At 36.8% G+C, this 17,332-nt stretch overlaps 1 protein-coding gene across 5 annotated transcripts in view; it reads left to right on the top strand.

The window, feature by feature from the left end:
* LOC6584021 (innexin shaking-B) overlaps positions 1-17,332 on the top strand; it is a 68,802-nt gene that overhangs the window by 19,672 nt on the left and 31,798 nt on the right. For 4 of the 5 annotated variants that reach the window (XM_015161337.3, XM_015161338.3, XM_015161339.3 and 1 more), the window contains one exon: positions 10,970-11,129. In XM_015161337.3, the coding sequence (XP_015016823.1) occupies positions 11,079-11,129 (51 nt within the window). In that variant the 5' untranslated portion in view covers positions 10,970-11,078. Of the gene's footprint in view, positions 1-10,969; positions 11,130-13,890; positions 14,617-17,332 lie in introns of those variants that run through there. The other variant, XM_044011730.1, reaches the window with a different exon arrangement.

Here is a 17,332-nt window from a genome sequence, read left to right as displayed (position 1 = left end):
ACAGGCTTCCAGTTTCATATCGACAGATTTAATATAGATTCCATCCAAAATAAAATGATATACAATAGAATATCGCTATAATGACTCCGCTGTATATTGCGACGAAAATTCTGGTCCCCAGACAAACGCATATGAGTAAACCCCTATGAATATAGCGTCTTCCAGGTATAACGGTGTTCCCTTGAGCGTCGCTATAACCAGACTTTAGTGTATATGAGACTGTTAATCCATATTATATGTATATATCATTGAATATTATGTGGTTGAAAGCGAGAAGAAGAAGTTAAGGAATTTATATACCGATTTGCGCCTTCTTTATCTGCCGCTGAACTATATTCTCTATGGTATATTCATTATATATGAATATATTGGCTTTATTTGCTTTTCCACCTCCATTTATTTCAATGCAGAGAACGACAGATCTATATGATCTTGCTATCTGTGGAGATCAAGAAGGAGCTATAGCATTCATTTACGGAATGGAACCTTCATTTATCTGCAGATGTATTATGATTAAGCGGAACACTTGCTGTTCATTCAACAATATATATAGGTTTCTCTAGATATTTGAGCTGCATGATTATTATGAACATAAATATTCATGACTCAGCTCTGTGTGGATCTCTTTAAGCTTTGGTTTCAATTTGAAGATAAAAAAATTAAAAAGCTATTTGTAGAATTACGATACAGACATGCAATATCCCATTTGTAAAGTTGCTGCTCATATAATAATATATAGATATAGATACTCCGATATAGTGTAGAAAAAGCAGGAAATTTGCATATTGAATATGCTATATCTGCAGTTTCTTTTGATATTTGAGCTAAAGATGTTCATATTTGTTCTTATTTGGAATCGACGCATATATCATTCAAATACTCCAATACATATGTATATACGTTCCATTTGTGCTTCATTTGATATATCTCCGGCACTCTCAGCTGCTTTCGGGTCACATATGGCCTCAGATTTGTGACACTTGTGACTTTGTCATTGTGCAACTGGCTGTGGCGCCTTTGCGGTTAGCGGCAGCAGGAGCAGGAGCAGCAGCAGCAGAAGCAGGAGCAGCAGCTCTTTGGGCTTGTCTTTGGGGCAACTGTATCTCAATCGCTCATACAATCCGGCTGCCCTATGCCTCATGCCCCATGCTCCATGCCCCATGCCCCATGCCGTGCAGCCGTCTGACAGCATCGTTCTGTGCTGTTGCTATTGTTTCTCTACTCTGTTTCATTTCTATGTCATTTCCGTCGCTGCCTCTGCCGCTGTCACTGCCGCTGCTGCTGCTGCTGGCGCATTTAACAGCTAATTTCAACGAGAAAATTTTTGGATCGTGAGATTAGGCGGTGACAAGGAGGCCAAGTTTGTGGCATGTGGCAAGGCGGAAAGGTAGCTGGACTGGCTGGGTGGGTGGCCAGGGAGGAGGCGGACTAGCAGCAGCAGCAGCAACAGCAGCAGCAGGGTGCGGAGCGTACCGGGCTGGGCAACGGCACTGCCAGCCATAAGTCATCCAACCGCTTGCTTGTGCGGCGCTTATGCAAATTTGTGTCAGCTGACAAATGGGGCAGCATTTGCACAATGCCAACATCCCAGCCCGGAGGGGGGCGTGGCCGCGCCATAAGAATGAGTCGCAGGCACTGCGAACGGGATGCTGCGACGTGTCTCTATATAAATATCATTTCTATTTGTATTTTTTTTTCTTTTTTTTTTTTTGTGTTTCTTCCTCTGCTGCTTCTTTTTCTGTTTTCATTTTTTCTCCGCCTCCGACTTTGTCGCTGTGATATTTTTCCTCTTTTGGGTTTATGTTTTTTATGTTATTTGGGTCGGCCGCTTAGCCCGACATGATAAAATCGCATTTAAAATATTTTTTCATCGCCTTTTGTTGTTGTTGTTTTATTTGTATTTTCTTTTTTTTTTTATTATTATTATTATTTTTTCTATTTGTGCTTCGTTCATCATGAATATAACTAGGCGGCGAGAAGAACAACATCAACAGCTAGTAAAGCTGGCAAATAAGTTGAAGTAGTTTTCGTTAACGAACTAAATTAATGAAATTTCTATGCGAGAAAGTGACTTACTTTCTTTCTGTGTGTGTGTGTGTGTGTGTGTGCGTCGGCTTGTGTGTGTAATCATTATTACTCGTTATTATATAATAAAGTGCGGCATATAATTTACACGTGCACAAACACACACACACACACACACACACACACACACATACGCACACACAGACAAGTGCCACGCCTACAATGCGCCCATGCGCCCATATGAGCTCTTATCACCCTGCTGCAAGCCGCACTCAGATGAAGACTTTGCTTTTAATTTTTCTTCTTTTTTTCCCTCTCTCTCTCTCTGCTGCCAACGACAGGACGCAATGCGTTGAAGACTCGCGCACCCACACACACACACACACACTCGCGCACAAGCAGACACGCACATAAAATTATTTTCTTCATATAATAAGTGTAATAACTTTCATGTGTCGCCCATGTGGAATGTGGCACGAACCTCTGCGCAAATATGTGCGAGGGCAGCACGAAAAGTTATTGACAATGCTAACGCAATTAAATACTGAGTGACTCAAGGTCAAAAGGGATCTATTGTAATATTATACAATATATTAGAATAGAACCCTTTGACCTTAAATATAGATTGAAATATATGAATATAAAAATACTGTAAGTTAATATTTTGTTGTCTAATAACAAAGCGTCTTATTATTTTGAGTAATGTTGAAGGGTTTACTTAAACTGGCAGCACGCTTCTTCGCATACTCGAATTGGCATTCCAAAAGCGTGAGACAATCATATGTAGCTATTGCAGAACGTGTTCTCGGGTGTTGATGGGAGAGAGAGAGAGAGAGAGAAAGAGAGAGAGATGAGATGGCTAAAAGTTGCTATACCTTTAAGATGATATAGAAAGAGAGAGAGAACAAGTTTATTGTTTTGAGCGTTATCATTATCCTTAAAGAGGATACCAATAGATGTCTGTAAATATGCAAAGCGAACATCATAAGCAAGATCCGCTATTTATATAAATATATATTCCTAATACTGCCAAGCTTGAATGTTCTGGAGCATGTATATATGTGTGTGTTAAAATATATAAAAAGTAGCAGGCACACGTTAGCATATCAATTTTTATTTTATTTATTTATAATTTATATATATTTTTTATTTTATAATTCATATTTTTTGTTTTCTTTTAAATTAAAAATAAAGATTTGTTATATTGATTTTTGTTTATTTTTTTTTATACATATGTGGTAAATGGATATAGAATTTTTAATTTTTTTTTTTATTTTCATATAATATATATATTATTTGTCTTTTAAATTAAGTATTCCATCCATGATCAATTTATATGTATTAAGTGAAACGAAACAGAAATAATTTATTATATGCATATTTATTAAATTAAATATTTTTAAATAATATTATGCTATCATATATTCTATAGTAATATTCTATAGATAATAATAACTTTAACGTGATTAACACATTTTCATAAGTCCAAAGCGATATTATTGAAACGCCCCTCGCATGTGGCTGCCTGTTTCAATCTCGCACTCTCTACTTCCCTAACGCGCATTCTCTTACGCTCCGCGTATGTACGTTTGTATGTGTGTGTGTGTGTGTGTGTGTGTGTTGTGCAGCACTTAAAGAGAATTGAGAGTAACTGAGGAGTGGGAAGTAAGGAGTGCGTTGTCCTCATTTGGGACTTTGCGCACAAATCCAGCATAAGACAATAAAAATCGTTGTAGGTGAAGTGTAGTTAGTAGTCAGTACGCGTGTGTGTGTGCGCCAGTGTGTGTGTGTGTGTTTTAGGATGGGTGTATGAGCGCTTAAAGCTTCATGGGTATTTAAATATACGCGATTGCAGCAGAAATACATATATGTATATATACATATATATGTACATATATATATATATATATATATAGTCAGCCAAAAAGTCAACAATTGCGAAACTTTCGCCAAGCAATTGTTCCACTCATTACAAATAACCAGCAGAGCATGCCACTTTGTGGGCGGGTCAGTGCGGGGCGTGGCCAGCGCCAGGGTCAGCGGGCAATGGGCAATGGGACAATGATAGGTATAAGCAGGTTTAATTGTCAGCAGTGGGTCAAGCAATAGCAAGAGCACGATTGAAGGCTGCGAATGCCGAAATCAAATAGAATGCGGCAAGAGCAGCACAAACTGAAATACACCGAAACAACATAGGGAAAGGACAAGCAGGAAAAGCGGAACAAGAAGAAGAAGAAAACGAAGAAGCATTGTTTCCGTTTGCTGCTTACATAAAAACTTAAGCAGACGACGAAAACAAATAGTAAATACTTGAAATTTGCTAAGGGGGAAAGAGAAAGAAATCTTGTAATAAAAAGACTTCTTCATTTTTCAAACTGAATTGAAAAAAAAAAAAAAAAAAAAAAAAAAAAAACAACAACAAATTTAATTTATATAAATTTTTTTTATATTTCGAAAGAGAAAATTCACAGCTGAACGAATAAAATATTATTATCTTAAGTCAAGTCACAGTAGATTAATATTTTTCATAGTAGCCAATAATTTTATGTAAAAACTAATGTTACCTATAATATTTATTTTTGTTAATACTAAATATTAATATTTATAAGAAATATATCTGCTTTTTTTTTTTAATGTAATTATATATAATTTGTGGATTATTTTAAAATAATTTATTCACTAATTTTGTTTATATTCATTTATTCCTTTTTGTAATATTGCTTTAAATAATATTTGTATATAATTTATACAATTTTTCTGAATTTTTATTATTTATAATTTTATTATAAATACTATATATGTTCATATTCCCACATATGTTTAATTTCAATAATCTCTTAATTAATTTTTATTAATTGGTTTTAAATTGAAATTATTTTAAACTGAATATTTATTATTTTGATAAACTTTATTTATTTTTAAATATTTCCATAAGCTTGAGGCGATAAAGTCAAAATACTTAGCTTAGCTGCTCTCTACGTCAGTGATTTTTCAAAATATATACAGGGTATTTCATAGTCGCATCTAATCTAACTAATCTGCCAATGCGAAACTATTCTCTTCCAGTTGGCAGTTGTTAACAATGTTTACAATGGGCCACGTACCACAAGTCAATTGCGATGCTTTTCAGCAGCTCTTCCTCTCTCTCTCTCTCCCTCTTGTCTCTCTCTCTCTCTCTATCTCTCACACACACACACACTCATACACACAACTATTAATAGTCGTGCTTCTAATTGCGCTTATTATGCGCAGACTTATCTCAAATGTCATACAAAATTATTTCGCAATTTCAGGGCAATTTCATGTCAACCATTTGGCCTTAGCCTAGTCTCTGCTTTCCTTTTGCATTTCCCCTTTGGCTTGCTCGATTTTCCCTCGTTCGTTCTTCCCTTGCTTTTTATATTTGTATATTTTCTTTTTATTTTGTTGTCTGTCAATCGACAATTGAAAACTGTGGCTGGCCACAAGACACAGACAACAGCATCTGTTGTTCTGAATGGACATGCTCATTGCATACTTTTGCGCGAGTGTGCCTGTGTGTGTTTGTGTGTCTGTGTGTGTGTGTGTGTGTGTGTGTGTCACTGAGTAACTCATTTAATCCGAACTTTGTCCAGCTTTCATCCTCTGCACAATTATCAGTGGTCGCAACTATCTCGCGGACGCAGCACACTGCAAACGGGTCGATTCAAACTTTGCTGCGCTTCAAAAGGGACTCAACTGGATCTATTTGAACTATTTTACGAAACGTGTGATATGTTGAGCTTTAGTATTGATTGGGGAGTGTATCATTAAGTGAGTTTAAACTAAGTTTACAAATGAATTTTGGTGCCATACAATCAGCCAGATGAAACGTTAATCCTTGTTGAATAACTTTAAGACGATATCGATAATACTTCAATTGATATTAACAATCGATAGCAATTTATATGACTATAACAGTAATATATCAAGAGCTGTCATATTTAATTATATACTTGAATCATACTCAAGTGCATATCTAAGGCAATTTCATATCATCACTAGAGGCTTACAACTCTGTCTTATTCGTTCGATAAACCATAGAGGGCTGCTATTTTGTTGATTTTAGTAATACGCGAGGAATAGAAACATACCTGAGCAGCTCGTTTCAGTTGAAACGTGAAATTGTGTAATTCTGAAAAAAAAAAAAATAAATAAATAAATAAATAAATAAATAAAATTTTCATACTCGACGAGCCCATCTGGGAGCCCTACAAGGTTACCCATACACATTGGCCATATATATTTCATTTATTTATTTATTTATTATTATTATTATTATTATTATTATTATTTTTTTTTTTTTTTAATTAAGAAAAAAAAAACAATTTTGAATGCTAATAATATTCATTTTATTTAGTTCCAGTGGATTTCTTTGGATTTGATATCGTTTCTCAAATGAAGGCGTACGAACCTACGCCCTATCGTGTTTGCCTTTGTTAAATGATATAGGGCTGCCAGATGGATCCGTCGAATATGAACAGCCCTCTTTTAATACCGATATTAGCGTATAGCAATCAAACTGAAGTCTTCTTAGGCTGAGGTCAGGCTTCTAGCTTTTAATGTCCCCTAGGACAATGTCCTCAGCACACACACACACACACACACACACACACACACACACACATACACACCAACATTTCGTTAGCCTTGCGAAGCCACGTAAAGTGCAAGGAAACGAGTTTTCTTCGCCTGAGTAGAGGTCGACGGCTTTAAGGCGCTTTCCATTTGCCATTTGCATTGAACAATTTTATGCTGTCGCAAAAATAATTGCAACTTTGTAACGGCCAGGTGGCAGCTGGAGGGCAGCTTAAAGAGTTTCTCTAAATGCTGCAGCGGACTGCATTAGTGGCAGCAGTTCCAACAACCACTCGAGCTGCCGAGCCAAATTAAACGAAACTTGAAAGAAAACTGCGCCCAGCTGTAAAGCGGACGCGAAATGAGTGAACTGGAAATGCAAATATCCACAGCGAGCGCTGAAAAAAAAAAAAAAACAAAGAAAATAAATAACCGAAAGCCTTATGGACATTTGTTGGCAGTCTTTGAATTTGTTTTTATTTCAATTCACTTTTTTTTTTTTTCTTTTCATTTCTTTTGGTTTTGTTTTCGGTTATTTCAGGAATTGGGTCCTGGGGTCAGGTCAGGCCCACCCCACAGCTCACACTCCCTTTTGTGGCAGACCAACAACGCATTTTTCGTTGTTGTTGCTACTTTTGTTGTTGTTGTTATTGTTGTTGTTGGTTCTGTTCCTTTTTAATCACTTGACCTTTTGCGCGTCGTGTGCTTTTAATTTATTATTGCGTCCCAACCGCACTCACAAGTTTTCTTTTATTTTTCTCGATTTGTTTTGGATATTTTTGTATTTTTTTTTGTTTTTTTTTTTTTTTTTTTTTTTTTGTGGGCAATGTTCAACTGCAGGAAAGAAAAATATAAATCTTGAAATTGACTTCTTTTCGGTGGGCGAACGCGAGTTTTGTTTTAGTTGCCTTCATTGTTGTCGTTGTTGTTGTTGTTGTTTTTTTTTTACCTTTTTACAAACTGTCGCCTTTTTGAGTTGTCGCTGACAGCGTGAAAATCAAGATAAATGTGTTTGCTCCTCTTTACGCCTGTATTCCAATGTGTTTGCACTTGATACTGTGGTTGTTATTTTATTGTTGTTGCTGTTGTTGTTGTAGCCATTGCACAGCTGTTGGTGGCTATGACACCATTTTTATTTAAAAATTAATTTCATTTTGAAATCGAATGTATTTCAGCAGAGTGGAGCCAACTGAAGTTGCTCATTAAAAAGAAAACGAGAATTTTGGGTTCATTTCAATAATCATTTAAGAATCGGAAATAAGCAAATGTTAAATATACAAAATATCAGCCTCACACCAACACCACTGTAACTGTGGGAGATGCTGTTAGACTTTGCTCTAGACTCTACTCTTTGGCTCTGCTGTTAGACTCTGATCTAACTAATTATGTAAGCTGTTAAAGTCTGCTGTTAGCCTCTACTGTTGGGCTCTGCTATTAGACTCTGCTATTGGACTCTGCTGTTACGCTCTGTTAGACTCTACACTAACTATGTATGCTGTTAAGCTCTGCTGTTAGACTATTTCATTACACTCTGCTGTCAGACTCTACTGCTTGGCCCTGCTGTTAGACTCTGATCTAACTAATTATGTAAGCTGTTAAAGTCTGCTGTTAGCCTCTGCTGTTGGGCTCTGCTATTAGACTCTGCTATTGGACTCTGCTGTTACGCTCTGTTAGACTCTACACTAACTATGTATGCTGTTAAGCTCTGCTGTTAGACTATTTCATTACACTCTGCTGTCAGACTCTACTGCTTGGGTCTGCTGTTAGACTTTGCTCTAGGCTACGCTGTTAGGCTCTGCTGCTAGAGTCTGCTGTTAGAAGCCCCTGTTATATAATGCAGTTCAACTCTGTTACTCCAATCTGCTGTTCAACTCTGCTCTTAGACTCCGCTATTAACCTCTGCTGTTAAATTCTTCAGTTAACATTACAGTCTCACGTCGCATACAGTACACATATACGTATTCATTATTATGTTATGTAACAGCAGCTCGTTTGCATATTTAAGTCAATTTTGAGTCGATCTGCCTCGACTAACGAATAATAATAATAATTCATCTCTGAGGCCATCCTTTGATTTCTGAGTTTGCTGCATTACAATTCTTATCTAAGATCTCATTGGAGCTTTTCGAATATTCCTGTATTCGATCGGGTGGGCTCGTAAGCTCTCTTCAATCCACTCGCTCAATTCACTTGAGGGTGACAGGAGGTGGACTGCAGAAGGAAAAATGAATAAAGTTATGAATGTATGCATATGTGTACTATATATGCCGTTAGGTATCTCTCGTAATGCTGACAATAAATATAAATAGTTTTACATTTATTAGAGGCTAACGCATAATCTTAGTAATTTGTTTAAGGCCAGAGGAAATGTCTGCTCTGTCACAACATGCCCAATATCTATATGTATGTATATATTTTCAACTTTCTCTTGAAATTATCACAATGTCCGGCGCACATGACAGAGTCTAACTAATCACAGCCCTAAGCCATACAAAATCACAAAATCTATCACGTTCTTGACTCAATGTGTACTTAGAGTCAGTCACTGCAGACCCGACAGCCCGAGCAGCCAGCCCGCCAGCCAGGCAGCCAGCCAGAGAGCCACAAGTTTGACAAACTGACCAGGCCAACAGCTGTGCTCATGCGGCTAGATTCATGATGTGCTTGCTTATGCAAATAAATGGGGTATCTTGGGCAGGAGGTGAGCTGGAACTTGAAGGGAATCAATTCAATTGAGATGATGGAGCTGGAATGGTCCAATGAAAGTTGACAACTTTATTACATTGTAGTTGTTGTAGTGGTCTACAGGGTATCTTGACGTCGTGCCTGTGCATCCCTGCTCCACTGTGCGGGCTGAAATGAATTTCATGAATAAATCTACTGACTGAGTGCCGACTGCTCTGCACTTTTCTGCTCTGTTTGACTTAAAAGCTTAGCGTATAAAACTCAAATTATGCGCTTCGAGCTGCTGAGCTCTTAACTATGTGTGCGTGTGCGTGCATGCGTGTGTGCGTGTGTGTGGGTAGTCGTGTTTACGTGTGAGTGACTTGATGGTGTCTGTGACTCCTGTTGCTTAGAGCAATTAAACGATAAGCGTAATCTACGGCGTCAATTTGCCAATTGTCGCACTCACAAATGCGTGAAGGCGTCAGCGCGGCATTTCAATTAGCCACCAATTCCCAAGAGCACTTACTAACAACAACAACAACAACAACAACAACAACAACAACAACAACAACATCGATTTCGACAGTTGGATATATATGTATATGTACATAGATATGTATATACATATGTACATAAATCCTTACCCCCAGCTGATGCTTTTGCATCACTCGCGTGCGTGTGTGTGGGTGTGCGTGTGTGGTTGTGTGTGTGTGTGTGTGGCCTTTGCGCATATTTCATGAACTTGAGAACGAGAACAAACACAGCGCACAAATGCCGTGAGTGTTCAAGGCGATGTCAATGCAATGCTTCCCGTGGCTGTTTCTCCGTGTTGGGGCTGTGGATGGGGCTAGGGCGTGTGTGGGTGTGGGGGGCCGCTGAGTGCGGCCAATTAGCACAAAGGCATTTGACTAAGTACACAAAAGTGTTTCCGTTTAGGCAGCACGTCAAGTGACAATTAGCCAGGCCGCAGTCAGCCTGTGATTCGGTTTACATTTTTGAGAGGCCTCGAGGCAGCCGCGACGTCGCGACTTGGCATGCACATAAATAGCTCGAGCGGCTCTCTCTCACACACACACTCTCTCTCTCTCTCTCTACACACACATATATATTTATTTGATAATCTGCGCAAAGCCTAAACAAGTTATCGGCTTAACATTGAGCACTCTGAGAGGTCTTTGGGAAGTTCGACTTAAAAGCTCTTGAGCTAAAATGAAGATGTATGAAGTTTTTATTTTATTTTATTTTATTCATTATTTTTTTTTTTTTAATAAATAAACTTTGTCTAAACATAAATTAATTAATTTATAAAGTATGTCTATAAATATTCTTAGATATATATTTTGAAATGCAGTCAATACAAATAAAGTAAACGTGGTAGCTGATGCATTTTTAGGCTCTGTCTTGAGGGCGCTGGTACCTAAGGCTTATCCCAGTACAGGTGCTGAAAGAGATATCATAGCATTCGAGGGCATGTTCGATTGCCTAAGCTCAGCAGCTATTCTCGATTCGCTCTTCGCTATTTCCTCAACTTGATTCAACTATGATTACAGCATAGCAATGTCTTTCCTTGACTTGACATCTGCATGCTCTAATGATTTAGTAACCACATGATCTTAATACAATTTTCACCTTTCTCTCTCTCTCTATCTCTATCTCTATCTCTCTGTGTTGCATTTTGCAGCGTTCTATCGCGGAAGCTAAAGCCACATCTGGTCGCCGACACCGTCAAGCAGTACATAAGTCGGGCGCAACGAACGACAAAGAAGGGTTCTCAAGAGCAACAAAATAACATGGAGTTTTTACGTGGTGTCTATGCGTTTATGCAAGTGAGTAGATCATCGGTGAGTGTCAATTATTTCCATTTTAACAAATGTACTAATCCATATCAACTTGCTCTATTTTTATTCCGGCAAAACCGTTTTGGTTCTTGTTTACCTCTATGTTTTATGTTTTTTTTTTTTTTTTAACATATCACTAAAAAAAAAAAAACCTATGTTAATTCGAGACCATTCGAGAAAAAATACCAAAAAAAAAAAAAAAAAAAAAAAAACTACAAAATAAATGAATAAAACGAAATATATGTAACTTCTATCTACTACTATCTTACTTGTTACTACTTCTACTACAACCTTTGTAAACATAAAAAAAAAAAACAAAAAAAAAAAAAAAAATACAAAAATACAATACAATTTATGATATACGAAACAAACCAAATATAATATATAATAAACATAAATATTGGCCACGTCAATGTACATAACATATGTTACACAACATGACAACTTCATGTCTCTTGTCTGCCTTCCATGTAATTGTTAACTTGAGAACGAACTAAACAAAGCAAAACCATCAAATAACTCGCATGATCGAATCAAAGAATGCATATATGTATATGTATGCCTATGCTTACATACATATATATTTGCTTATTCATATATGTATGTATCGACAACTGAGAATCATCTCCAACTCTGGGTCGACATCCAGGACGAGCCCAAAGGCGACGACGGAATGAATAGGTGGCACGCCGAGCAGTCCAACTGACAGCAGAGCAATCATGTTAGGCAGGCGATACATATATATATATATATACATATACCCCTAACAAAACTAGGTATAATCCATATAAACCAATAACCGAATAACAGCATTAATAATTCAAAACAAAAAGAAAAACAAAACAAAATGAAAACAGCCAAAGAGCTAATCGAAAACAAATCACAAGGCGAGCGAGCGACTCCAATTTGCATGTCTCTCATACCAAGTTACCATGACGAACAGCAACCTGTGCCCTAGGCACGCCCATTACTGACTCTCATATCAGCATCATACGCGGCGTATATACGATCTGCTAGGGCTCTCTCTCTCTCTCTCTCTCTCTCTCTTTCTCTTATCATCATTCAAAACATTGCCAAACGAAATGTGATTCTAACTAGCGAGCGAGTGAGCGTGCGTCTAACAAGCATTAGAAACCAACATATTCTTGACATCAAAATAATAAAAAAAAAAAAAAAAAAAAAAAAAAAAAAAACGAATCAAAAATTAATCAAATATTTGAACAATAATGAAACAAAAAAATATATATGTACTTGTATATATATATATAACACACAAAAGAATTTAAAACGACAAAATGCAACAAAAGACAGACAGAATAATATATATAAAAAAAACTAAAATACAAAAAAAAAAAAAAAAAAAAAAACAAAACAAAACAATGAACGAACAACAACAATTGCAAAGGACGCGCTAGGCCCAGCAGCGGGCTGACCATTTTCATAGAGCAACCACTTGCCCATTGCCCATTGCCCATTGCCCACTTACCCATTTGCCCATTGTCCATTTGCCCATTGTCCATTGTCCATTGTCCATAACCATAGTCCATTTAATAACCATTGTCCATTTGCCATTCCATTCAGATTCAGATTCAGACTCAGGCGGCCACGCCCATACTCCTCTTTCTCTCTCTCTCTCTCTCTATCTGTCTCTTTCCCTGTCTTTATGTTTATATAAGTGCACACATATACATGCATATGTGTATACATCTTGTCTCTTATGTAATACCATCAACATGCACATACATGCGTACAGTTATATATGTATGTGTGTATGTCTATCTAACAACAACAACAACAACAACTGAAACAAATAGACAACAAAGTCATTTGTCTAGATTTTCGTTCTTCTCTTAATAGTTTTGATTTGCTCATTATTATTGTAATTGGCTGTAATTTGATTGACAATGCTTAGCGGACCATGAACTGTGCATAAATATTAAATATATTCGTTTCTTGTTTTATTTGGAGTTTTTATTTTGAACAAATGAACAGATTAAATGCCAAATTTGTATTTGTGTAGCTTAAAATTTAGTCAATGTGTTGATTTCTTCAGTTTCTCTGTCTGTGTATGTATTGTTGTCTATGTATGTGTGTATGCGTGCGTGTGCGTGCGTATCTATGCTTATGTTATGTTAGGCTTACCTGAATTTATATCGATGTTATATACACACACACACACACATAAGCCTATGCGTAGATTGCGTATACGCATAGTTGGGCACAGATAATCTAGACCCGAAACCGTATTGAAATTTCAAAACGTTTTAAACCAAAACTACTTTATATTATTTCTCAAAAACAAAAATCCACAACAAAAATAAACAACAACAACCAAAATGCCAAAATCAAAACAACGATGATATCATAAATGAACCTGAAGATCGACTACAGCAACAGCAGCGGCGGCTATGAGACGACCCTCAGCCTGGTCAACGATACGAATGAGGCAACCGCGACAGCGATGCGCGATGCTGAGCAAGCAGCAAGCTTAAAGGCAGCAACTGCAACAGCAACAGCAACAACAGCAACAACTGCAACGATAGCAACTAGAGAGACGCTGCCTGGCGAAGAAGCAGACGGCCCAGCTGCAAGCTCAAGGCATCGACTGGCCATCCAGCCCAGATCAGCACCAAATCGGAGCCAGCGCCAGAGTCAGAGTCAGAGTCAGACTGAGACTGAGACACTGTTGCCACAGAATCTAGTGATGCTGCAGACAGCAGCCGTAGCCGCCAGGACAACGACTGACGATAGTTGAGAGTGCAGCGATATGTGGATCGCCAGTGTTGCCAAGAGCCACAAGATCAACTGCAGCAGCACCTGTATAAATGCTAAGAAACAATGATCAAGCCACAAAGATAATGCTAACCATGTGATAACTCGTATGTATGTGTGTATATAGGCCATATACTTATGTATAACAATTATAAACTAATGAACCACAATGAAAGCAACGTGACGTGAAACGTGAGACGTGAAACGACAACAAACTATTCGAAAACAGGGCAACTAACAGTACGGTGGCCTTAGCTTGTGCAACTGAATCAAACTAGTAAATCAAAGATCGAAAGACGATATCGATAACAATAATCAAATAAGCCATCAAACTTTCAATAACTTAATCAAACGAAAAAAAAAAAAAAGAAGCTTAATCGTGTCATCAACAATAAACAGAAACATATAGCTATCCATATATCGACAACAGCCAGCAGCAGCTACACAAAAGTCTTCAGCAAGCAGTGCAACAGCGATAGCGGTAGCGGTAACAGTAACAGTAACAGTAACACTCACGTTAACAGTTACAGCATCACATTGACATTAACTGTAACTGTCGACTGCCCAAACGAAACGCTCAGGCTACGACTGATCTGATTTGCGTGCGTGCGTCGTGCGTGTGTGTGCGTGCCACGCCCACCACCGGCCACCGCGTGCACTCAGAGGGTTGGTTGGTGCCCGCGGTGCCATCCCCCCAAACGCAAAGTGATAGAAAATGGTAATTACAAACAAAACAATTCTAGTCATTAACTATCCAAAAGAAAATACCAAAACCAAGAACCAAAAACCAAGAAAAAAAAAAGAAAAGAAACTCTAATGAAAGTCCTCAAACTCTACTCTATACTACCCAGCTATCCAAAGTTCATCACAGTCTCTGTTTCCTTCTCTCTCTCTATATATATATAAATATATATCAATTTCTATCTCCCCTGTTTTACTATCCGTTAATCACACTCTCTTCAAATGCGTTTCCTTTCATAATTCAAATTGCATATATTGTAGTTCAGATAATTATTAGATGCAAATTTTTTTTCCAAAGTTTTCTTCGTTTTTTTTAATTTTTTTTAATTTTATGCTTTAGCTGTCGATTAGCCGTGCACCAGCGCCATCTAGCGGCTAATATTTGTGTTCCATTTACGCATTTGGTTCATTTTTGATTTCATTTGGCTTTGTCGCTTCTCTCTTTCTCTCTCTCTCTCTCTCTCTCATTTAGTTTCTTGCGTTTTGAGTCGGAAAACATGAGCGCGACCAACCCAAACAAGAAAAAAAAAACTTAAAACAAAAACACAAGAACCAGAAAATATAACGAATCCAATTTAGGGGATGCAAATTGATTGCAATTGAAGCGTAATCGATAATCGATATTTTATCAAAAGCAACGTTTTACGTGAGAATTCAACGGTAACTGATTGCTCGCCTGCCATAATATATATATATATAAAAAAAAACATATGCTGCTGTCTACAAAAATATAAATAAATAAACAAAAACAAATTGAAAAAAAATGCTACAGAAAATAACAATAATAAATAATATAATTAAATCTTATAAATAATTATACAAAATATATGAAACTAATCAAATTTAATACAAACTAATTATAAGTAATGAGAGCAAGCCACACCAAATGTTTCTCTCTCTATATATATCTACCTCTCTATCTCTCTGTCTCTCTCTCTCTCTCTCTCTCTCTAAGTACCTGTATTGATGTATATGTAACGCCATATACACACCCATACCCTCATACACACACACACAGCCACACAGCCTTGTAAAAGTATAGTAAAGTGTTGCGAATGCTTTGTCATGAATGATAATAATAACTGAACAATCTGATGATAAATTGAGAATATCTACATATATATTATACGACCGATGGCCCCAAGCCATCTCAGCGGAATTTCTTTTCATTTAATTTCTGTTACACATATATATATATATATCAAAATATATCTACTATAATTTTCCACATATATCAATAACGATGACTATTTATGCGTATCAACTAAGTGAAAAAGTACAGTTTACAATTTACCTTATAACAATATTGAAGAAAAAAGAGAAACCAAACTAAATGCTGTGATAAGTAGTTCCTGCAAGTCCAAGCATCGATTCATCAACAGCATTTTAGCCCCTAAATAGCTCTATTGCCGCGTATATGTTGTTCTGTTTAAATAATTTGCAAAACAAAATACCAAAAAAATACCAAATCGAACTCTGACAAAACACATAAAAGCAACTTGAAATTTAGCAAACTCTAAGCGGGAACATTGCCTCCTCTCTCTCTCTCTATCTATCTCTCTCTCTCTCTCTGTCTGCCAATCTCTCTATCTCTATCTATCTATCTACCTATCGCTCTCGCCCTCTACCTATTTAATTACTTTCAAATATTTTTCTTTACTTTTTTATTTCAATATTTTAAATTATGTTTTATGATTTTGATTCGTAGGGGTTTCAAATTAAAACAAAAGGCTTCACACTGATCCACCCTTCCCTCGCCAAAGCTCCACATAACCCCACTAGCACACAAACAGCAGTTCGTTGAGAGGACGTCGAAATGAAGCATTACCTGAATAAGTTCAGAGATCGTAGAGCTCTCTGCAATTTGAACCGAGTTTTGAGTTTCGCATTTTTATGTTCTTCTTTTGAATTGATTTCGTTGACCTGACGTAGTTAAGAGCAAATTGCACGAGTCTAAACAGCATTCATATTCGAGTGAAAGAATTGAAGCCTGTTGTACCTACTCTTATATACAAACTATATATATCCCTATATATATATTCGATACTGTTTTAATTTTTTCTTTATTTTATTTTTTATCGGCGCTTAAAGTAGCCCAGAAATATACCACATGGCAGATAATAAATTAACCATATCCGTATTCGTATTCGTATTTATATTCGATATCGTAATCCGTAATCCGTAATCGTAATCGTAACCGTAACCGTATCCGTAACGCATACAATAACCAGTCAAAACACACGGCACTTGTATGTATGGTATATGTAACTCTACACGTACGTATCTTTATCTTTATCTCAAGTATCTGAAACTAACCTAAAAACTAAGCAAGCTAATGCGAAAATATATATGTACATACATACATACATACATGCATACTTAACTTAAGCGTACTTTATTCGATTGCCATATTGCATATAAGAATTCCTTCCAGATCGTGGTATGTATAATCTAATGATATTTGTAGCTACACGCCCACACACACACATACATATGTATATGTATGTGTCTGTGTAAGTTATGTATGTATGTTTGTAATATGTAATATGTACATGTATATATGAATGTGTATGTGTATGTGTATGTGTATGAGCTAATGTATGTGTATGTGTATTCGTATGCGTTGCTAACTAACATGAGCATTATAACATTAACATAATCATTAACATTAACATTAACATTAAACAATGAAC

The sequence above is a fragment of the Drosophila mojavensis genome, unplaced genomic scaffold (assembly GCF_018153725.1).
Source record: "Drosophila mojavensis isolate 15081-1352.22 unplaced genomic scaffold, ASM1815372v1 contig_136, whole genome shotgun sequence".
NCBI classification, from domain to species: domain Eukaryota; kingdom Metazoa; phylum Arthropoda; class Insecta; order Diptera; family Drosophilidae; genus Drosophila; species Drosophila mojavensis.
This window is presented reverse-complemented; position numbering and strand designations above follow the sequence as displayed.